Source organism: Electrophorus electricus, chromosome 26 (genome assembly GCF_013358815.1).
Source record: "Electrophorus electricus isolate fEleEle1 chromosome 26, fEleEle1.pri, whole genome shotgun sequence".
Taxonomy (NCBI): domain Eukaryota; kingdom Metazoa; phylum Chordata; class Actinopteri; order Gymnotiformes; family Gymnotidae; genus Electrophorus; species Electrophorus electricus.
The window spans coordinates 4614975-4637569 of NC_049560.1; the positions used below are offsets into that span (position 1 = coordinate 4614975).

At 48.2% G+C, this 22595-nt stretch overlaps 3 protein-coding genes across 5 annotated transcripts; 2 read left to right on the plus strand and 1 right to left on the minus strand.

Moving 5' to 3' along the window:
• The first annotated feature begins 21 nt into the window (after positions 1–21).
• Positions 22–6936, plus strand: ftsj3 (FtsJ RNA 2'-O-methyltransferase 3). Its single transcript, XM_035523419.1, has 21 exons — positions 22–162; positions 759–864; positions 962–1008; positions 1098–1177; positions 1264–1363; positions 1607–1801; positions 1916–2031; positions 2130–2234; positions 2639–2739; positions 2830–2916; positions 3003–3158; positions 3397–3532; positions 3683–3873; positions 4067–4184; positions 4262–4354; positions 4586–4728; positions 4957–5045; positions 5348–5450; positions 5586–5769; positions 5852–5946; positions 6176–6936. The coding sequence occupies exons 1-21, from the start codon at positions 96–98 to the stop codon at positions 6456–6458; spliced, it is 2595 nt and encodes an 864-aa protein (XP_035379312.1). The 5' UTR covers positions 22–95; the 3' UTR covers positions 6459–6936.
• Positions 6937–7350: 414 nt separating this feature from the next.
• Positions 7351–10505, plus strand: lim2.2 (lens intrinsic membrane protein 2.2). 2 transcript variants are annotated; one of them, XM_027032349.2, is made up of 5 exons: positions 7351–7458; positions 8598–8831; positions 8971–9153; positions 9948–10082; positions 10245–10505. In XM_027032349.2, exons 2-5 carry the CDS (start codon positions 8654–8656, stop codon positions 10316–10318), a joined length of 570 nt encoding a protein of 189 aa, XP_026888150.1. In that variant the 5' UTR covers positions 7351–7458; positions 8598–8653; the 3' UTR covers positions 10319–10505. The 2 variants fall into 2 exon arrangements, with proteins under 2 accessions (XP_026888150.1, XP_026888151.1); XM_027032350.2 differs by having other exon boundaries at positions 8971–9111.
• Positions 10506–11572: 1067 nt separating this feature from the next.
• Positions 11573–20639, minus strand: si:zfos-943e10.1 (GRAM domain-containing protein 2B). Of its 2 annotated transcripts, none has more exons than XM_027032336.2 (12): positions 20527–20639; positions 16878–17030; positions 16612–16672; positions 16460–16532; positions 15923–16026; positions 15660–15758; positions 15269–15409; positions 15074–15170; positions 14892–14954; positions 14709–14808; positions 14238–14345; positions 11573–14093 (listed from the first exon to the last, which is right to left on the minus strand). In XM_027032336.2, exons 1-12 carry the CDS (start codon positions 20592–20594, stop codon positions 14066–14068), a joined length of 1095 nt encoding a protein of 364 aa, XP_026888137.2. In that variant the 5' UTR covers positions 20595–20639; the 3' UTR covers positions 11573–14065. The 2 variants fall into 2 exon arrangements, with proteins under 2 accessions (XP_026888137.2, XP_026888139.1); XM_027032338.2 differs by lacking the exon at positions 20527–20639 and adding an exon at positions 17762–18105.
• Between the last annotated feature and the right edge of the window lie 1956 nt (positions 20640–22595).

Below are 22595 nucleotides of genomic sequence, written 5' to 3' on the forward strand. Positions count from 1 at the left end.
TGACGTCTAAATCACACGCCGCAAAACACGTGTGCCGCCTCACCGAGAAGCGCAGCACGTTTACAGCTCGTTACTCCACACACTGGGTAGTAAACATGGGCAAAAAGCTGAAAGTAGGAAAGACCCGAAAAGACAAATTTTATCACTTGGCAAAGGAAACGGGTAAGTTACTCAAAAGAGAAGAAAATGTCTGTTTTATTGCAGTAGCATGGAAGCTAACCTGTCTTATTAGCTAGCTAGCGGCCTGTTACAAACGACCAAATGCATAATGACAGCAATGACAGTAATTCTATAAAATTACTATAAAACTTGAGATACTTTAGGAATTGATCTGGGCGTGCTTTCGGTTAGTGAACTGCATTTGTTTAATGTAAGTTAGCAAACCGGTCACGGAAAATGCCATATCGCTGATGCTATATAACTTGGGTAGATGGGTCTAGATAGCGTTTACGTTAGAGTTGATGTAATTGCTTACTTGTCAATATAAAGGTAGTTTCACTAACATTGTTAAAAGAGTATCAAAGTATCAAAGTCGCGATTTCTCGATTAACTAGCTACTTTGCTGTTGTAATAAAACCAATGTAGCATCGTCATTGCCAAATTGTTAAGACTAATGTCTTGTTAGTCATTGTTAATGACAAATGTTAAGACTAAAGCTAATGAGCTTTAGCTAATGAGAGTGAAATTGTATTCATGTCCAAAACTTTGATTGTTTAAGGAAGTCTCTGTGGTAATTAACTGTTTTCTCTGTATTTTAGGTTATAGATCCCGTTCGTCTTTTAAGCTCATTCAGTTAAATCGTAAATTCCAGTTTCTGCAGAAAGCCAGGGCTCTGGTGGATCTGTGCGCCGCCCCGGGGGGATGGTGAGTTGTTGGATCTGTCAGACGTAAGAAACGAGCATTAGTGTAGTTCATGTCCAGGCCTCACGAATGATGATTTGCTTGGTTTATGTATGAACAGGTTGCAGGTTGCCTCCAAATTTATGCCTGTGTCCAGTCTCATCATTGGTGAGTGTAAACCACATTCTGGCAAAATAATTGTCATTCAAATGTTTGGTAGCATATTGCTGTCTTACTTTCCATGCTCTCGTGTTCAGGGGTGGACCTGGTCCCCATCAGACCCATCCCCAGTGTCGTTACACTGCAGGAGGACATCACAACTGAGAAATGCAGACAGGTGGGAGGGATATCTAGCACCACCAGCCACCTTGTTAGGTTTTTCCCTGGAGCTCATTGGTGACTGACGTGCCCTCTGTCCAATAGGCTCTCAGAAAAGAGCTGCAGACGTGGAAAGCTGATGTGGTGCTTAATGACGGCGCGCCCAACGTTGGTGCCAACTGGCAGCATGACGCCTTCTCTCAGGGTATTAACGGTCCACCATTTTCATGTGTCTGGCCTGCTCCTAAAGGCTTTTACTTTTGCTTGGGTTCACGTGTTTTTTTTTGTTTTGTTTTTTTTGTTTTTTGTTTTAACTGCTTCTGTTTTTTGGAGAGTAGCGCCGTTGTGTTTTAAGTTCAGTTTATCCTACCGCCTAAAAACCGAAGTCGTCACCAGCTCGGTGGCGAGGAGGAGTCTCGTGTCGCTAAGTTTTGCTTCTCTTCCTCAGCTCACCTTACCCTCATGGCGCTGAAGCTCGGTTGCGAGTTCCTCGTGAAAGGAGGGACGTTTGTTACAAAAGTGTTTCGCTCCAAGGACTACCAGCCCTTGATGTGGATCTTCCAGCAGTTCTTCAAGAAGGTGCAGGCCACCAAGCCCCAGGCCTCCCGTAACGAGTCCGCTGAAATCTTCGTCGTCTGCCAGGGTACCATTCCTGACACTCCCCCCCCCCCCCCTGCCCAAAACATTGTTTAACTTCTTTGTTCAATTCCTACGTGTCACGTGCATTTGTACTAGCACACACCATTTTCCACTATAGGGTTTCTGGCACCGGACAAAATCGACAACAAATTCTTTGATCCCAAGCATGCATTCAAAGAGGTCGAAGTTCAAGTGAAGACCGTCAAGGAGCTGGTCACCGTGAAGAAGCCCAGAGTGAGAAGCCCTGTGCTGAGCACGCACTTACACGAGGAGAGAGTCACGTGGCGTCGCGTTTCTCTCACCTTTGGTGTACGCGTTTGTGTGTTTCACAGGCGGAAGGCTACGGCGACGGCGACCTTACCTTGTATCACACTTTCTCCGCCACTGAGTTTTTACGGACAGAGAACCCAGTGGACTTCCTGAGCAAAACCAGCGAGGTATGGAAATTGAAAAGGCTGTTGCTTTTTGCTTCTGTAGCCCAGTAGGGAGAGCAAGGCGGAACAACTCCAAGGTCATGGGTTCGACTCCCAGGGAGTCACGCGTACCGTCATACTAATGAATATGTAAGCCGATCAGGATCAGACCATCTGCCAAATACTGTAAATGTAAAAGTAAATAACTTGCAAAACCCATCACACATTTAACAGTTGAAAGTTCACCCTTACAAATGAACCGTTCATTAGATGAGAGAGGAAAAGGCGTTTTATAAAGTAGATTTGATATGTTATTGCACATTGTTAGTCCATTTATAGTAAGTGTGTTGCTTGAAAAGATGTATAATTACAAGCTAGCTAAAATGTTGAATGAACATCAGAATCGAACGCCATTTTGGATCTCTTAGATCACCTTTGACAGTCCTGAGCTGGAGTCGCACCCAGCCACCTCAGACGAGATTAAAGAATGCTGCAAAGATATCAAGGTCCTGGGAAGAAAGGAACTCCGGTGGGTTGTTGGTAGACTTTGCTGAAGTCTTCCGGTTTCTAGACGAGCCCGTGACTGTGCCTGTAAAGTTTCCTCCCTTTTATTTTTTAGTGTCCTGTTGTCGTGGAGATCAAAGCTGAGGAGGTTTTTGGCCAAGAAACTGAGACAGGAGGCCAAGCAGTTGGACCAGGAAATCAGGTCAGTGTCTAGAAACGGCTGGATGAGCACGGCGTCTCCGTCAAATGCAGGAAGCAGTAATGTTCTCCGGGTCTCTCTTGGCTCAGCGTCGGCTCAAGTGAGGATGAGAGCGACACTGAAAAGGGAGGCAAGAAAAAAACAGTGGACCGGAAAGAAGAGCAGACCGAGGAGGAGGAGGAGGAGATGGAGATGGAGAAGAAGCTGGCTGAGTTAAAAGCAGAGGAACTTGCAGAACTAAAGCGGTATTTTTATTTTTACTGAAGTAAGAATGCCACAATAAATGTTTGGGTTTTTTTGTTTTTTTTTTGTCTTGCGTTTGTTTACAAAATGATATAACCTTTTATTTTTTACCCTTATAAAACATTTTGTACATTTTGAGAGAGTAAAGATTTGGTATTTTTGCTTAAGCATGTAGGATTATAAATATAAAGCAAAAGTGTTTTGTTTTCGGTTTGTTTTTCCCCTCCTTTGTACTTGCAGTAAAAAGAAAAGGCTCCTGAAAGAGCGGCGCAAGCAGAGGGAGAGGGTGGAGCTGAAGATGGACCTGCCCGGCGCCTCCATTGCCGATGCTGGGGACTCCAGCATGTTCTCCCTCGGCACCATCAAAAAGGCCCAGGTACCGCCCTCGCCCCGCCAGCCAGCGCCCGTGGCGCGCTCTCCCGGCATTAGGGAAACGTCCCACGGAGAGCGGTGACGGTCCAGACCCGATGCACGGCTGTAGCTCTGTAACCGAGGTAACGCCACACTGCCCGTGGTCCGGTTGCAGGCCCTGGATGCGGTAACCGCGGGCGACATGAAAGGAGCCGACGCGCTGGCGGAGGAGTCGGGGGAGGAGGACTTCCACATCTCGGAATCGGAGAGTGACGGCGTCTCCCTGGCCTCGGACCTGGACGAGGACGACCTGGCGGAGATCGAGGAGAACATGAAGCAGCTGACGAAGAAGCTTCCAAAGAAGAAGTGCGTAACCCCCCCCCCCCCCCCCACCCCCCACCCCCCACCCACGGGTGCTCCTGCTCCTTTCGCTGTTTTTGAACAGTCATCTCGGAACTCCGCCTTTCCTCGTGTGTAGTGCTGCCTAAGCGTAAATCTGGCTTCAGGCCTTCCGGTTAAAGCGAACCGAGCGGCAGCGTGTGCGGCTGTGTCCCTCCAGGGTGTCCTTCGCTGTGGAGGAGGAGGAGGAGGGAGAGGGGCAGGGCAACAGCCTGCTGGTGGAGCTGGAGGGCAAAGATGAGAAGAGGGAGCGGGAGACCAGCATGTGGTTCAGCAAGGTGGGTGCAGCTTTTCAGCTTTGCGTGCGCGTGCGTGTGCGTCCTCGCGTTGATTTTGCGGTCTGTGATGAACTCAGGGCATCTTCGCCGAGCTGAACCTGGATGGACATGCAGACGCAGCGAGGGAACTCCAACAGAGCCAGTGGCTGCACAGCAAGCATGCTGCAGGTGTGTGGGGGTGTGTGGGTGGGTGGGTGTGTGTGGGTGGGTGTTGGAAGAATAGTTTACTCAAAAAACGCTTCTGTCTTTCAGGTAAGGGCAAAAAGAGGAAGCCTGAGGAGGAGGAGACAGAGCCTGCTGAGGAGGAGGAGACAGAGCCTGCTGAGGAGGAGGAGACAGAGCCTGCTGAGGAGGAGGAGACAGCGCCTGCTGAGGAGGAGGAGACAGAGCCTGCTGAGGAGGAGGAGACAGAGCCTGCTGAGGAGGAGGAGACAGAGCCTGCTGAGGAGGAGGGAAAGGCCACTCCCTCACAGGAAGCAGACGAGCCAGCAGATGAAGGCAGTAATGAAGACTCGGATGACGATGATAGCAGTGATGATGAAGGGTAAAGTAGTTATAATTAGTTGTCACACACATGTAAATACGTTCATTTATTTTAAAAATAATATCACTGGCGATTAATTTAAACGTTTTTGAAATGTATTTTAATGCTTCCGAAAGTGGTGTACTGCTTATATTAACTAAAGGGGGAAAGAAACAACCATGCATGGGTCTGTTAACTATTGTGTGTTTTCATTGTAACGAGTACATTTGCCTTTTGGCTTGTGAGCAGTGACATAGCAAGTATGAAGAGGGCTGCAGCACCTGGTGAGATCCCTGCAGAGGACGAAGACTTCCAAGTAGTTCCTGTCCAGAGCACCAGTACGTATGGTGGCAGCCGGCAACCAGCCCCAGCTTCACAAATTTTAGAGCGCTATACCCATCATTCAGCCACATGGGGCACTCCTCCAATTGAGGACAGCTAGCGGTTGAACAGCGAGTCCAGTAGTTTAATGGCTTCCGACAGGCAGGCCTTAGCCCAGAGGTACACACCTGTCAGGACGTGATATTTCAGCTTAGATCTTGCGCGTTTCTTGGACTGTGCTGCAGCAGGAGTTAATACTGCTGGGTTTATAGGTGGGTCACGCCTGTGTTTTGACCAAACCTATGGCGCTCGTGTTTAGGTAAGCGGGCCCGGATCCTGGACGCCGAGGGTCTCGCCATCGGGGCTCAGATCGCCATGTCGAAGAAGCGGCACCGGGATCTGGTGGACGACTCCTTCCACAGGTGGGCTGCTGCCTCATCTGACCCCTCCCGCCGCGCGTTTGCCCTCCGTGAGCCCAGCTTCCGTTGTGGGGCTAACTGGTGGCCCGCGGGCCGTTCCCTCGCCCTCCGCTCCCAACCCCCCCACCCCCACCCCAGGTTCGCCAACTCGGAGGACGGCGGCGAGATTCCGGCCTGGTTTGTGGACGACGAGCGGAAGCACAGGAAGAGGCCTGTCCCCGTCACGCGGGAGATGGTGGAGGAGTACAAGCAGAAGTGGAGGGAGATCAACGCCCGGCCCATCAAGAGACTGGCAGAGGCCAAAGCTCGCAAGAAGAGGAGGGTGAGAGAGAGAGAGAGAGAGAGAGAGAGAGAGAGAGGGGAATGCGTAAAGCAGTCGCGATCATTTCTGTGTCGCGTTCTAGATGCTGAAGAAGATGGAGCAGGCCAAGAAGAAGGCCGAAGCCGTGGTCAACACGGCTGACGTCTCGGAGAGGGAGAAGATGGCGCAGCTGAAAAGGTCGGCCACCGCATTATCGTTGACCCTCGCCCACCTGCCCGGTCACATTCTCCCCCCCCCCCTCTGACTCACATCGCCTCATTATCTCTCTGACTCGCTCACGTATTCTGCCACTCTCACTCCCTGGCGCGCTTTCTCATCCTTGAACGTCCTCCTTCTGTTTTGCTCTCACGCTCCACACTATTGGCACCTTTCCTCACCCCCCCCCTTATATGCTTTTCCTCCCCAGCATCTACAAGAAGGCCGGCGTGGGAAAGGAAAAGCGGGACGTCACCTACGTGGTGGCAAAAAGGGGCGCGGGGCGTAAAGTGGCGCGCCCCCCGGGCGTGAAGGGCCTCTTCCGCGTCGTGGACGGGAGGATGAAGAAGGACCTGCGAGGCAAACAGAGGAAGGAGCAGGGAGACAAGGGCAAGGGGGGCCGGAGCGGGGGCAGGGGGGGCAGGGGGGGCCGGAGCGGGGGCAAGGGGGGCCAGGGGGTAAAAACGGGCAAGGGACGTCCCAACAGGAAGTGAGGAACGCCATCCCTCCTCTCCGTTCGTTTCCGGCCCCTTTCGCTCAGCCGGGACCGCTGTTTAACGAGCTGAGCCGTGTGTTGGCCACGCCTTCCACCTCCTTCCTGTTCTTTGCGCACCGTCACGCAGTCCTCTTGGACTTCTGCGTATGATGAGGCCTGCGGTGACGGTAGTTTCGGCTGATTTGAGATCAGTTTTGTCCTTCTCCTTTATAATGACCAAGGCAGAGTTTATCAGCCCTGGTACTGATGTACTGTCCGTTATGTGAAGGGGAGTGTACAGAGGGCTTCCTGTGCTCCTGTCCTTAGGAGTGGATGAAATACAGATGCGTTCTCTAAGCCTCCTAATTGGAGAGTTTAATTATTGTGTAATGAAAATGTACTTTGGCTTAAAGTGGAGGTGTTATTTGAACTGTGCATTTCCAGTGTTGTGTTGAATATTTTTAATTAAAAAAAAAGATATTCATGTATTTTCACCACAGCTGCGTGTTGAAATTTATTCACTGTAGTCACACTTTTCGAGCAGGGCTTTCCAAACGTGGGCACGTCCGTAAGTGCGGTAAGCCCCACCCCTCCCCCAAGTTTCACCAGTGCAGGGTTTTCATCCCTCGTGATGGCGCTCCCCAGCGCGAGGAAGAGTGGCGAGGGCGGTGGGGTGAGGGTCAAGGGGCGGAACGATGGCGGCGGCGGCTGGAGATGAAACGACGTTTCTGCGAGGGCCAAACAAGGGGAGCACGCAGAAGCCTGGCCTGATCGTGACGGAGCCGCTGGACAGGGAGTGACCCACATGGCGAGAGCGAGGGAAGGAGGGGGGCATTACTTCACGTGTCACGTGTCACGCTCCGTCATGCCACCCCCCCCCCCCCCCCCAACCATTTGTGTATGAAAACAATGCCAGTGGAGTGGAGAAGGCTTCAAACCCCGGACGGGAGCAGCGAGAGACAGCCACCAGCGGTGAGCTCCGTCCCCCAGGACAGACCACCACCGCCTCCACCGCCGCAGTGAGTACCGACTCCACCGTGCTCTCGCCGGGCCTGCGCCTCCCGCGGTTGCGTTCGTAACCGGAGCTTGCCGTGTGTGGGCTTTCGTGGGGGCCGTTCTCCGGGCGTGCGTTTTCACGAGGCGCGCGAGCTCGTGTTGCGCGCGTCCGCACGGACTCGCCTGTCGGGTCCGGGGGGGGGAGGGGCGAGGCGATTGGACGGGGGTGTGGGAGCTGCGTGCGATTGGCTGGAGGGCGCACAAAGGCCCGGTCTGTGCACATGATGATGCCTTTCTGACACCACGCTCTGCTTTCACGTGCCTCATGAATGCCTCTCTTCTTTCACAAATGAATGTTGGATTGTAGAATGCAATGCAATGGAGCTGCCAAACACTGCTGTTTACAGGATGGGCGGATTGTGTGAGAGTGAGGTGTGTGTGAGTTTAGGTGCATGTCAAAAATGTCCTGATCGTGTCTATGCTGCGTGGGCAGTTATATTATAATACATCTGCAATGTTAGGGGCTTGGCCAACATGGCTAGGTGCCCAGAGGTTGAACTTTGCCATAGCTGAATGAAGGCCAGATGGAGTAAGTGGGGAGTGTTTTACTGTGCCAGCTGGTCGCTGATCAGGCTGTTGAGGTGTTCATCACAATTTAATGGAAGTTTTGTAGTTGTGCAATCAATTGTATCGAATCGCAATTCCTTGAATGCTTTTAGGCCAATGTGAAGTATGTCTTAACTTCCCCACACAGCAATCACAGTGTAAAGTTTCTTTTCTTTGTTGTTTTCAGCCTGGCGTTGGTCAAAAAGTTTACAATTTTATTATTTATTTTTTAAACCAAATTTTACCCAAGTAAGTTCGTTACTGCGTTTAACTTCCGGTGTTTATAGATAACAGTCATGAGAGAATTAGAGGTCCAAGTGTGACTCAAGTGTGGCTTTGTGATCTCTGGTAAACAGTCTGCTTAAAAGAGCTTTAAGATTAAGACTGACGGGCAAGAAGCATCATGGCAACTAAGAACGTGTTGTAAAAATGAATAAAAGAACACGCAGCTTCACGCTATGCTCCTGGAGGCAAAGAGCAAAGAAAAATCATTTATGGGTCATGGATTCCCCTCTTTCAGCAAAAGCCTCATCCCGTGTGTGTTCTTGCCTCACAGGTGAACCCTGGGAACTGTGGGGCTTGTTGCAGGACTCCATCCCGGGCTTGTCCTTCATGCTGTCCACTCTGTTGGGCGGGGGCACGCTGTGTACCATGGCTGCCCTCGTGCTCCTTGTCATCTCCACGGCCACCGACTATTGGATGCAGTATCGCTACTCCGGGAACTTCGCCAATCAGGGCCTCTGGAGGTTTTGCATCAATCGCAAGTGTCATGCCCACACGTTAACTGTGGGTGAGTGCAGGGGGATGCAGGGGAAAACCAGGAATAAAATCAGGACAAAAGTGTGATTATCAGCCTTTTAAGCTTTTTTGCGTTGGCTTTTGAAGGTTTTTACATATATTGAATTGAACTTGGATTTCGATTTCCACAGACTTCTGGGACGCCACGCGAGCCTTCATGCTGCTGTCCGTGCTGAGCACCTTCGTTGCCGCGCTTCTGGGCCTCGGCACCTTCACCTCCTCCACCAAGAGCCGGAGGGTTAGGGCGGGAGGCGTCGCCTCGCTGCTGGCTGGTGAGCCCCGACTCCAGCCGCACGCACTAGGCATAGGGCCAGGTAGCCGCCCTGCCTCATGGACCTCATGGGTCAGCACTTTCGTGGTCATTTGTGTGTGTGAGCGTGCGCGTGTGGTTTTACACTGCTCTAACAGCTGACTCATCAGATCATTGTCGAGTGCCTTGTGATCTGATTCAGGTGTGTTTAGAGATTGCATTATGCCTGTAATCTCTCATTATGCCTGTAATTAGCTAATCAAGGGCTTTTGAAAATTGTTTGCATTGGGTGTGTCTTTGGGCTGCATGTGAATTTCAGTTTCCTGCATCACAGCACATGTGTACGAGGTCTAAAACCTGCATGGTCATGAGTCTATATGTTTATGATAAAATCAACCTATATATTTTTATAGGATTATGGTTCCTCTCAGATTTTACAGTAGATTTAACACATAAATACGGTATATTTATGTATCAAATAAGGAGCTATAAAAATTTTATGGTGAAATGTGCTTTTTTTTTTTTTTTTTTTTTAAATACCAAATATTTTTTTAAAAAGTATATGGCATGTGTAATTCTTAGTTTCACACAATCTATTACTTATTTATTGCACTGAATATTGTCTGTTATTGAGCTTATATGCATTTTGCACTTCTAGGCATCAGCATTTCTACAGTATTCTAGATCACTGGTATATTGGACTCTAACCTACTCTACTGGCCATGCTATATTCTATGAGTAAATGACAAAGCACTTTTGTAAGTCGCTCTGGATAAGAGCGTCTGCCAAATGCCGAACATGGTTTCAGAGTGCCAGTATTGAGCATTCCCTCAATTTCAGTATGGTTTTATGTTCTAGGATTCCTTTCGTTGTTAGCCTTGGCAGTCTACACTGGGGCGACTGTCCACTTCTTTGGCAAGCGGTACATTAACTGGAGGTTCTCCTGGTCCTACATCCTGGGCTGGATGGGCGTCATCTTGGCCCTGGCTTCTGGTAACATCCCCCCCACCTGGTGTTCTAGACCGTTTCATTCTAAGAAGAGCACTGTGTGAGGCAGGCGGAGCATACTGCATGTCTCTGAGAAGTATACTGTCAGCCTGCTCCTCTTTCTCTAAAACGAGTGTGTAGATGCTGACTATATGCTCTTTATTTCAGGTATCCTTCAGCTTTGCGCATACCGGAGGAAGATGTCTGAGCTTCCCCCACCCTCAATCACTTCAGACAGCTGAAGTTCTCCTGGACGTTTCACCGAAAGCAACACCAGCACCCCAGTCCCCCTGCAACTGTAAAGAGTGCAGTGCAGCAGTTTCAGCTGCTGCAAAATTGCTTCAAAATCTTCAAATCTTGAGTATTGGAATTCTGATAAAGAAAAAAGGAACAATGGATCTAGATAAAATAAAATATGTTGGGACTATTTTGGCTGGTACCACAATGCCTTCTTTGGAGCGTACACTTAATACAGTAGTACATCACACATGCCAGATACCATTGCCAGGATGTTACGATAAAAAAAAATACCACTTTTTTTTTTTCATGATTCAAAATTGTAGTAAAGGACAGAATTTCTAGAGAAACAGGATGTTTCAGACAGAGGTCCTTTCAGCTATGCAAGCAGAGTGCTTCTGAATTGGTAGTAGGAGGAGCCAGTTTATATATATTAAAAAGTAGATGTTTAAATCATAACATTTATTCCATAGGGTTCTAAAGTTTAGTGTAGATCAGTTTTTTTCTTCGAGTTTCCTAATTTTAGAACTGGCAATGCAAACATGTCATTAATGCTGTGTGCATTAGTATTAAAATGCCTCGTCACGAATCTTTAATTCTGATGGTCTGAAGGTGTTCAACAAACCGATCAGTGAGACTTCTCTTGGTTCCTCCGGTGTAAAGCTCATTACATCTATTATAAGAACTACAGTAGACAACTCCCACAGTGATGCACGAGGAGGATTGGGGATGACAACTGATCCTTTTGTGCCTGTTATTTTAGTGGCTGTGTTAATAAATGTACATGTAGCACCTCTAGAGTGGTTGCAAGCTACTGTATCACACTACCATGGAGATTAGTGGAGGATCCTTTAAAAGGGACGCAGTCTTTGTATCGTCCTGGAGGATTCTGGAGTGTTTAAATATATCAACCACTGTTTTATTTGTAAGATTATGAGACAAGAATTCCCCTGGTGCTGACTTAACAGCAGATTGTAGGTCAGTGCGTTTACTCTGAACAGGTAAAACACATACATGTCTTCCACAGAAAACCCACAGTTCTGAAGATATGCACACATTTCAGTGCTTCTCTGAACAATATACCACACCTGTACCTGTAAATTAGTAGATAAAATCAGGGTGGTTAGATATTCTGGTGTCACGATGCTGTTCGTCTGAATTTTGTACCCAAGCTGGTGGTACATTTTTGTTGATATGCTCAGCGAAAAACAAACCATCATCGACCTTTAAATATGTTACAGATTAAAACCAACACCATGTGTGATTCTCCCCCAAATTTGATTTATTCAAACAGCATCAAAGCCAATCTCACAGAGGTGACTTTGTATTGTACAGAATACAATAAATATATTAAAAGGGGACTTATTAAAGACAAAATCAATACAAAATATTATTTACAAACACTTGAGTAGTGCAAAATAAACCAAAATGATAAACTCTGGATTCTCTTACTGGAACAAAATTTGCACTAGGGGCCGTGATGGTAAAGTTTGATGGTTTTGACGTAGTTTGTGTGCAATACTTTGCGTTATCAGGCAGGTCCAATGGGATGGACCTCATGTGGGAGAACTGCAACAGAGCAGCTTCACATTTAAAAAAAAAATAATAATTCCTTCATTTCGGACTCAGATCATTTCCGTCCAACCTGAAGACTGTGAGAAACCTCAGCGAGATGATCGACATGCACCCCCATCATCGCATTTACAACAAACGCACCGTAGTATGTGCACAAATATCAGTAAACAAAAACGGAACAGAGAAATGTCAGAAAGGGAGAGTGAACATTTCCTCTTGGCTGTTAGCTAGCCCACAAATGTGAGCGCCCAAACGTTGAAACAGGAGAAGTGAGTCCGAGCGGAACTCTCAAAGTGCCTCGGAGCTCTCCCTCACCGAACGTCCCATCGCCTCCCACCCCGCAGGCCCCGGCCATGGTGCCTCCACATACTCCAGAGCTGTGCCCTCTCTCTGCAAGTAACACACCTGACCCAAAGACCCGCCTGATTCTGAGCCCTTGGGGAGTTAAGTCGGGTGTTTGAGAGCGGGAAAACACAGCCGTGCGCGGTGCAGGAGCAGGACTGGAACCACAAAACGACGGCCAATGCGTTAGTGTGAAATCAATGAATCAATGAAACCGTCGAAACGCGGTTCACTTTGCATCGCTGTCAAGGATCTCACAGGTCTTAATTTGTGAATTGGCAGATATTTGTTTAAAAAGCCAAATTTCATCCAAACTTCAGTGTAACCAAATTTCGAGTTGCTTTTCCATTGAAATGAGCCCATTTGCCCCGATAGCCGGTGGAAACTGGTTCCTGAGTTAAGAGCCTCTTCTGAATCTGGTGCACCTGAACCCCCAGCCCTAAGTAGAAGACTCTAGGACTCTCTAACACCCCAGGATGAGGAGCAAATGCGCCCTCTGTCCCTGTGCCCCACCCTACCAGTATCACACCATCCATCCCTCCACCTCTACATGGTAAAGTGCACCCCTTCACTAGCAGGGTTACCACTCATGAATGCTCACTCTCCCTAATGTAGGCACATACACACTCACAGACAAATAAATTAATCATGCATATATTGGACCATATTATTATTATTATTATTATTATTAGCTGTGAATCGAGTATGTTTGGTTGGTTGCTTTTGGGTCTGTCAGTACTGCCAGAACAGACCTGCTGTACCTGGTCGCTACTGACATACAAACGTGTTTTTCTACCCTTTTTTTTTTTTTTTTGTTTCCCCTTTTTCTTGCAGTTGAAACGGCTGGCTTGGGCTGCATAGAAAGATGTTTTGGTGCCTCCGTACAGCTCCAAGACCTCAGCACCAGCTATTCTACAGCCATTCCTTTACGGTTTAGGAGCAGGCCATCCACCCACAAACCAGTTCGTCCACAGAAGTATAAAAAGGCCCATAGAAAAACAAAAGGCTATAAAACGCTTCTCAAAAACCTGATCGGAAGATTACTTGTGCATAGCAGATGCAAACATCCAGTCATAGAAAACAGGTAAAGGGTGGACCACCAAGGTGAGGATCATTAGAGAGAGGGAGAGAAAAAAAACAGAAAGAAATGTTTTTAAAAATGATGCCAAGGCAGGGGGTAACATGGCAGCCCTCTGATTCAAAAGGAGAAAAGTAGAAAAATGATCTTCATGACAGGGAATGTGGCACTGTTCCCATGGTACCAAAGCCTCAAGGTTTTAGCCAGTAGGAACTGGCTGTAGAAATTGTAACCTACTAGACGTTACTCAAAGCAGGCGGTCAAGAACAAAAGGTGGGAAAAAAGAAAGAAAAAACAAACAAACACATATATGTAAAAATAAAATAAGACAGACGACCCGCCCGGCGACCAAGTGGGAGAAGCAAACTGTGCAGAGGAAAGCTAGTTTTCCAGAGAGTGTAATCATTAATTAACCTCCATGATGGGAGTGTGGAAGGCCAACCCCTGGAGCAGAGCTCGCTACAGAGCAGCGCGGAGCTGCTTCCATCGGATGGCTGACCACTGCTCTTCCACGTCCAGACGCGGATTCGGCTCTCTTTGGTTCCAGAGGGGAAAGGCAGAGCAGCACTGGCCTTGTAGCACACGCTCTGACGTCCAACGACGGGCTTCTAGGTTCCCATGCAGAAATGGCGGGCTGTTCTCCGCAAACAGAACCAGGCCACCAGCACTGTGGGGTCTACAGGGATGTGAGTGCTGCTGGGACATCAACTGCGGAGTGACTTATTTTGGCAGGCCATCAGGAATCGCCTCTCTTCTTTTACGTGTTTGGTTGTGTGTCCTTGTACCTTCAAATCGGAACGAAAGAGGGTGTGAAACTTATTCTGAGGTTTAAAAATATTCCAGTGAAAGGCAGGGAAGGCAGCTGGAAGTGGTTTCATTTGCATGTCTGTCTGTGTCGTTTGTGTGCGTGCGTGTGCGCACGCGCTTACCTGCTGTGTAGAGTGAACTCAGGCAGTGCTCCCAGTGAGGTTAGCTGCTCCTCCAGGGCCACGATACGCAGGCCAATGTAGCCTGAGGAGAGCAGGAGTAGGAGAACCCTGCCAACACAGGCAATGAGAACATGCCATTAGGGCAGGCGTGCGCGCACACACACAGTAATCTGCCCAAGAGCATGGCCTGAAGCAATCCCAACACTGACAGCACATAAACAAACATTCACAGTCCAGAAAAACAACATACCGGCTGTCAACCACAGAGCCTGTGGAAAACACTTTTTAAAACCACTACAACACGTGATTTGAATTAATCATGTTGGGTATTTCACTTCCTGTGTCGGCTTAATATTAAACAGTACAAACAAATGGCCGATCACAATTAGGTGAATTGTAATGAGCCATGTAAAGTTGGAACCTATGAATTGTGTTCTAGATTGTGTACATGTTTGAGAGAGAGACACTCACAGCATTAGGTAGATAAGGAGGAGTGTGTTGAGGTTGGTGGCTTCTCTTTGTGTTATAAGTGATCTGGCCCTGTCGGTCACGCTCCACACCCACGAACCCCCTGGAAACAGATATGTCCACATAAACAACCACTGCAAAGACTGCCTTGGCAGATTTCCTTTGTGCGTGGTATGTGTGTTTTACCTGAGTACTCCTCTGTTGAGCTCTCGTCTTGTTCTCCGAGAGGACTTGCATTTGACACTGTGCCTTTAACACATAGAGCATTTACATTGACTGGGTCGCATAGGGAACACGCAGCAAAAGCATAAACGGGTCTCTGCAGTCGCCTCTGTGGCCCAGACGGGCATCTGCACCCCTTCTCTTACCTCTGTTGTGTCTAGAAGGGGGAGGTTGTAGCAAGAGTCCCGAACTGCTTCCATCCAGCTCTTCAAAGGCATCGGTCAAACTGGACTGGCTGGAGTTCTGCAAACACACACACACACACACACACACACACTCAGTGCTCATTGACACCTAACCACACTACAGGCAGGGAGCACCCAAGAGGTGGAGCTACTCACCACCAGTTTGCCATGATCCAAGCTGTTCTCGGCTGAGGAGAAAATCGGGCTGCTGTTTGCACTGCCGTCCTCCAGCAGGGGGCAGACTGATAGCAGCAGTTTGTAGCAGCTCTCCCGGTTCCGCAAAGACACAAACAAATACTGCAAAGCAAAAAAACACCGTGGCTCAGGACTCGGGACCCTACATAATCCAAGAATGTACTGAAGGTTCTGTACTTAGACTATGAAAAGTGTCATTATACAGACAGTTAGACCACTATATGTTGTGTTATTGTGTGGTTGATAGTGTTGGTTTCACTGCAGTGTGTGTGTGTGTGTGTGTGTGTGTGTGTGTGTGTGTGTGTGTGTGTGTGTGTGTGTGTGTGTGTGTGTGTGTGTGTCTGTGTCTGACCTTCTCCCCTATGTTGGTACGAATCGACAGGGCGTTTGGCACCAGCAGGGCAGTGTTCTGCTTCTTTAGAACATGTATACTAGACACAGGTATCACCACCTTTTAAAAAAAACCCACAGGCAAGCATTTAACACATTTCCGTACTCACTTAATCAAACCTTTTTGTTTTTTTGAGAAGTTTCTTTTCCGTCGCTTATGACTTATGCATACTGGTTTCGGTTGGCTGCGATGGCGCTGGCAGCCGATGAGGGTCAGAAGGTTACCTTGGTGGCTTTGAGGAGCACGGAGGAATGGAAGCACACGTTGCTCTCCGTGATGTACAGACGGCCGTGGTAAGGCACCTCCCTCTGTAGGGCACAGATGTAGGCTGGAGGCATGCATACAAACCACAGAGAGAGGACAAACGGTTCCACGGGTTACTTGGGTCTTCAAAAGCGCTCCGTAGCACAGTGTCATGGGTGTAGCAGAAGCTCCGACTCCACCCCAGAAGCTTGCCTCCACCCAGTTCTCTGCCTTTGCCCGTGTCATTGTTTAAAGGCTTCAGCCAAATGGGCCAAAGGTCAGAACTGACTCTGCAAACAGCCTCTGAGCCTCCGTGCTGGAACGCAGGTAGTCTTTGCAGCACGTTAGCTTAACATTACGTCTACGCCCTCAGAAGCAAGGCAATGTAAACATTACACAATGTCAGGGAAACATGATCACCATATAAAAGATATGCATTATGTATCTAATGCAGGAGCATGTCAGTGTTGCCTTATGCCCATAAAGCTCTCGTGTGCATGTTCTGTATGTTCTCTCACCGTGTACTAAGTCTTCGTTCTCCGGGACGTCAGGGAAGAGCTTGTGGAATGTTTTGTTGTGCTTGATGAAGCTCTGTGGGGAGAGCGGGAAAGGGAAGCTTTAGAGCAGGAAGGTGGGCAAGTGCAGAGCTTTGACCGTGCGGGGCACTTACGGTTCTCGAGTTTGCGCTGTCGCTTTTTTCCAAAGACCTGTCGCCTGCAAACGTCTGAGACCTGAGGGAATTAGAGACGTGGACAGAGAGACATAAGTGCGAACGTCCTGGGTTGAGGCAGAATTTTGCCGCCCTGCGCATGGCCCGTGTGAGGCCATTACAGCTCTACTCCTGCAGCGTGCGTGTGTGTGTGTGTGTGTGTGTGTGTGTGTGTGTGTGTGTGTGTATGTGTGTGTGAGACAGAGTGTGAGGGTGGGATAACAAACCTGGGCAGGGCCAGCCTGCTCGTGGTCTGTTGCTGCATCTCCAGCTGGGCCTCCTCCAGGCTCAACGCCTTCCTTGTCTCTGTCTTCCTCTTCAGCGACTTCGTCCTGCCCGCACGGATGCGCGTGGGGGATGCCCCGCCCTCTGCTGGGCAGCTGGGGAAGGGAGAGAGGTGGCACGTTAGTTGAGTGGGTGGAGCTACTGCGGTGGGCGGAGCTAGCAGAATGCATGAGTCGGCGTCAGTTGAACCTGTAGCGTTTAAAATCTTCAACTAGGACTTGGGTGGCCAATCAAAACACTTTCCTCTCTCATTATCACAACAGACGAAAGGACAACCAAGACATTTACATAGCAAAGCAGCCACCATGGAGTCTAGAATAATCCAATCCTTCGACATCACCAGGGAGTCAGTAGCCTGGAAACTGTTAGCCTTCCACTGATCTAACTCAGATTTCCAAGTGGAAAACACTGTCAGCTGTTCACGTGAGCGCCACCGTAAAACCTGTTTCCTAAATCCCTGAGGCGTTTAAAAATGAGATGATTCAGAGATTAGCAGTGAGACCTTTGGCTTATTTGTCATGACATTCAAAAAGCCTTTTCCCCATTTGTTTTCTCCCCCTTCCATGTCTCTGAGAATACAGCATGCCTCATTACAGAACATCTTACAGGTGATCTTCAGGAATCTTTTCCCCACCCCCATTTCTTGCTGTTTTCTTTAACCACACTGTTACCTACACTGTTGAGTTCTGTGCATCATACCTACATAAGAAGACATCCAGAACAGTGCAGAACTAAATAAAAGGCGACCCTAGTCTACAATCCCGCACAGGCTATTCTGCTGAGCGGAGTGGTTAGGGTTAGTCTCCGGGAAAGTTTTGTGGTGTACCTGTACGCATGATTCTGCAGTCTTCTGGAGAACCTCAAACTCAAAGACCTGTTCATAACGGTTCTGTGAAGCAGCAAGCAAGCTCGAATCGGAACTTAAGCCATCCACTGCCAAGACTCGCACCTCAAAAAAAGTAATATCGGCTACAGGGAAATAAATTAGACAAATAAAGAAGCCAAAACAAACCACTCGGGCTGGCCCTTCTCCATCTGTGGCTGTGTGTGCAAAATGAAAGTCCTGCGTGCTGAAGGCAGATTTTTACAGGAGGCGGGAACTCAGAGGGCGTTACAGCTTGTGGCGTGATGAAATGGAACACCTCGGACAGACAGACAAAAGGACCGTGCAAGTATGCAGGCAAGGACTTGTTCAGATCTGTCCTGCCCGGTCTGTCTTCTTTCCTTCAAAATCTAGCTTATGCACTCTGGGCAGACATCCAAGTCTGTGTCAAGGATGAGCTACGCAGGAGCCACAATCGCAAATTAATTATACAGCTGTTTGATAAGAACCACGTGGTTCCGAGAAGCCCTTTAGGAGAAGTGCGCAGGCGGGCTCGGGGGGGTGGGGGTGGGGTGGGGGGTTGGGCTGAGCGGGGATTTGGGCTGAGCATGGCTAATGACAGATTTTCTCTTTGCCCCAAGACTGCCTAAAGGGAAGGGAAGGGAAGAGAGAGAATAAAAATGCCAACTCCCTGTGGGCCTTCTTCCTGCCTCTCAGTTCTGTGGGGTAAGGTTTAGCGCCCTTCATAAGCAGAGGGGCCTACGCCAGTGATGCCGTCTAGCACCACCAGCAGTCTGCGTCAAGGCCGTCTGGCCAAGTGGGCGAGCTGTGCGCACAGTACCAGGACGAACCAAAGACGGGAAGGACCAAGGACGTGCCTGTTCTGAGAAATATACGAGAGTCATAGAATAGGCGGGTATTCCCATCGTGTACTTTGTTGAATGTATTTGTGCCCTACCCAAGAGCTTGTATGAAATTGTGAGTCATCAGTTCATCTGCCTATGGCACCAGCGAAGGCAGGACAGGAGCAGGCCGACAGCCTTAAGGTGCCGAAAAGTGACTAGGAGCCCTGTCAGCGGACTCAAGCCTGTTACAACATTCATTTCAAAGGAAACTTAATTAAACTCGAACTTTTATTTGACTCGTTTTTGGGGCAGTAGGCCTCAGGTTACTTGGCTTTCGTGGGCGTATTCACATGAGGGAGAAAACAGGATGCAAGAAACACAGGAAGGTGGTGACAAGTGTCCCATGCAAGAAATGCTGCGTATCGGATTTTGGCAAAGAGTAAAATGGAACGTTCCAAGCGCATGGGCGTTCAACGTGACCTGCAACTGCTGAGCCGACTGCAACACCCTGGCAGGACATTCCTCTCAGACTTATCTCATTAGGGTTTTAGTTCAACCGGAATTTAAAGAGAACAAATGATTGCATTATCAGGAACAGCCATGTAAATGTGTCTTTGGTGTGAGATATAGGACACAGTGCCAGCATCGCAACCACATAACCGCAGCTGGGAATTTGGAGGTCGTGCCCAGTGAAATCACAAAGCTTTCACTTAATTTCTAATAATTATAATAATTTAAAAATCCTTTAAAAAAAAAAAAGCTCCTTACATTAAACAAAATATTGCTTGATGTGTTGTATTGCACTGGCGAGAAAAAAAAAAAAGAGCAATTTGATTAGTGGACTGGCCAAAGGTTTTGCTCAGCACCAGAGGATGAGGTTTAGCTGGACATGGTAATGGAGTACAACCTAACACTGCCCAATGTCTACATCATAAATAAGACTCGGTGTCAAACACTTATTACTGTTCAAGGAAGTGTATGAGGAAATGCGTTTCAAATAGAAGCATCTCTCCTTGCCATGAAAAACTACTTTGCTTAAAGTTGGTTTCCTATATTGTGGCAGGGTCTTCAGAGAGGAACACTCAGCCAATTTAATGCAGAAGTCTAAATGTTCATAGGCACCTTTCTGTATAATAACCATGCTTAGAGTCTGGAAAGCGTGCACCAATAAACATATGGATTACTAACCATTTAGATTAGGCTTCGTTGACATAATTTAGGTTATGAAAGGTCATCTAAAGACCTGCCCAGGACAGCGGCCAGAACACGGGCTGAATACGATTATCTATTTACTAGTAATAAGTAATAAATCGGTCTGAAGTGTCTGAAAAGCCAGTGTAGTGAAGCAAGAACCGGCTGGATCCTGACACAGGTGTATGTGCACCATGGCATGTATTCTGGCCTGCACACACACGCACACGCAAATGCGTTTGTTTGTTTGTTTTTTTTAATCTGTCGCTTGTGCAAAGGCCTTGAACTATCAGCACACTTTCCAGGCGACGTAAATGTAGACGACGCCGACCGCACCAGAACGTCTTCTGATGAAGGGGCAGCGAAACGGCGACTTCAGAATTGGCTGGGCACGAGCCAGAACGAGCCGTGTTCCCTTCAAAGAAACGTTTTGCGCCGATTTCTTTGGATGACAGCGTGACGACTTCACGCTGCCCTTACATGTAACCGTCTATGTAGTTACTTCCCTTATAACAACACCCAGATTTTATCTGAATGCAGAATACTGTATTTGCATTGCGATTGTGTTAAAATAGTTGCGGGGGGAAAAAAGCTTTCAACAACAATGCGACTTCACGTCACGAGAGACGTGGAGCAAAACCAAAACGCAGCAGCCGTTTCTCACCCGTGACCGTGCGCCACCGACGGCATGTGACAAAAACGTAACGCGGGGGCTGAAGAAATCCGCCCTACCTCCCTGCGTCCTCTCCCTGCGTGACGTCCGTTCGCTCCAGACCGATCGTGCTCTTCCCGGTCTCCATCGTGGACGGATATCGTCCGCTCTTTCTCTCGGCTGCTGCGGTCTGAGGCTGGAGGGAGCGACCTTCGACCCCTTAACTCGTGACCCAGCGGGGACGGGCACGCGGCCCGGCTCCAAAGGTCACTTTTTACAGCCTTCGAACAACGCCGTCAATGCCTCGCGGCCGAGGGAAGCAGCAGGGGAGGATTTTGCCCATCTGACGCAGCGCCCCCCCCCCGTGTTTCCTAGGAAACAAGGGGGTCCGGACTGGGATCTGTGGGTGGTAGAAAACCCTACCTCTTTCTTATTTAAAATTGCATCAAAGCAGAGGAATGTGAAGCACACCACGATGGAAAAAACGGGAACAAAGACCCAGCCCTCACAAAGGGCATGCTAATACCTTGGCCATCATCTTTTGTTGGAGGGCATTGCACAATGTCTAAGAGTCCACAATAGTCTTAAAGGAAAGCAACAGTTACTTCTAATGGGGCAAGAGCTTAGACAAGTGAATTTCACAACATCACAACTGGCTAGCTCAGACGAGCTTCTAGAATACATGAATCAGTCCTGCTTTACTCCAATTAAGCTTTAGGGAACCGTGTAAATGCTACTGTTCCACCATGCTGTGGCAATTTGGAATTTCAACATCCTGTTGAGTCCCAGAACCATCATGTTAGGACACTGGAAGATTTTTTAAAAAGTGATATGAAGATAAAGGTGCATTAAACTTTAAAGACCTTTTTTACTTTCCATAAGTCTGAAGCTACTAGTTACAAACATGCAGACACACATACTCTGGGCCTTAGGAGGATATAACTGATCAAAGAACTCTAGCTTATAGCCCAGTCTCTCCTTAACTAAATAAGACTAAGAGTTCTTCTGGTACTGTTGCATGATTAGAGTGAGGCTAGATGGTGGCTCATAGTGGCCTTTACTGCCTCAATGATCCAGAGTTTACACATTTGCATGACGTCCTTTTGGCTAAATCACGTGTCAGACTGACACTTACCACTCCACTCATCTCATGAGGGGATGAGTCAAGCTGCTGTCTAAGTCAGGCCACAACGCCATCACTTGTGGGACATACAAACCTGCAGAGAGTGGGGTTCAGTGGTTGATTGGGTAATGAAGGAAGATCGGGCTGGCGAACACACCACCCCAGCCACTACAGGAGTGTTAAACCACTCCTGCCTTCCATCCAGCCAGCATCATTACTATATTTGCATAAGCATTTACTTAAAACTGCTGTTCACCTCACGTCCCCTTACAGACGTGCGCCCATCAGCCGGCAATGAGATAACATGTACAGCAGGCGTAAAACAATAGGAGCGAGGTCATATCCAGTTCCGATCAAATGGAAGCGCGAGGGCGTTCCGGGAGGCTCTACGGGACAACGGAGATGGTCCACACTGACTGGGCCACAGAGTAATTTCGGATCGCTTGCCAGGCTGAGAACCATGAGGGCTCCAATTGTATAGGATCAAGACCCAGGAGGCCATCGTCTTTTGCAGAACGCTTTCCTGGTGAGGTTACATAAGGTACCCAGTGGTTGTGCAATATGTGCATTTAGTCCCTTGCAAAATACATACACATGGAATAAGGTGTGATGACAGGAGGTACTGTGATAAGCATCATTCACAGATTTAAAAAAAACAGCACAAAAGTGGAACGTGAATTACTGTAAGTAAATGTGTATTTTAATTTTTGTTAAAAAAAAGCTATCCCTATTTTTACTCGTGTTCGTTATGAGTCTGGATCATCAAACCCGGATGTGTGCTGGTGTGCACTGGAGTAAAAGAAACACTAATCTACATGCCATTACAAAAGAAGCCCTGTTTACTTACCCTGGAAGAAGAAAAAAAAAAACCAACAAAAAAACACAGACGTGCGACACTATGCAAGATCTAAAGAACACATAACTGGGTTAAGGAGCATGGTGGACATAATGGGCCCTGTTTTAGTGCAGTAAAGTGGTCCGACCAAACACCAGTCGCCGAAGCCAAACAACAACATGCCACTCGTG

What these genes read in the sequence shown, in the direction of transcription:
- ftsj3 (XM_035523419.1), top strand. Translation starts at nt 96, where the DNA reads ATGGGCAAAAAGCTGAAAGTAGGAAAGACCCGAAAAGACAAATTTTAT. An exon ending in CAACTGAGAAATGCAGACAG is followed by an intron (nt 1,178 to 1,263) that starts GTGGGAGGGATA and finishes TCTGTCCAATAG; the next exon opens with GCTCTCAGAAAAGAGCTGCA. An exon ending in GCATGACGCCTTCTCTCAGG is followed by an intron (nt 1,364 to 1,606) that starts GTATTAACGGTC and finishes TCTCTTCCTCAG; the next exon opens with CTCACCTTACCCTCATGGCG.
- lim2.2 (XM_027032349.2), top strand. Translation starts at nt 8,654, where the DNA reads ATGCTGTCCACTCTGTTGGGCGGGGGCACGCTGTGTACCATGGCTGCC. An exon ending in TGCCCACACGTTAACTGTGG is followed by an intron (nt 8,832 to 8,970) that starts GTGAGTGCAGGG and finishes CGATTTCCACAG; the next exon opens with ACTTCTGGGACGCCACGCGA. An exon ending in CGCACTAGGCATAGGGCCAG is followed by an intron (nt 9,154 to 9,947) that starts GTAGCCGCCCTG and finishes TTTATGTTCTAG; the next exon opens with GATTCCTTTCGTTGTTAGCC.
- si:zfos-943e10.1 (XM_027032336.2), bottom strand. Translation starts at nt 20,594, where the DNA reads ATGGAGACCGGGAAGAGCACGATCGGTCTGGAGCGAACGGACGTCACG. An exon ending in GTACCAACATAGGGGAGAAG is followed by an intron (nt 15,410 to 15,659) that starts GTCAGACACAGA and finishes TTTGCTTTGCAG; the next exon opens with TATTTGTTTGTGTCTTTGCG. An exon ending in TGGATCATGGCAAACTGGTG is followed by an intron (nt 15,171 to 15,268) that starts GTGAGTAGCTCC and finishes GTGTGTTTGCAG; the next exon opens with AACTCCAGCCAGTCCAGTTT.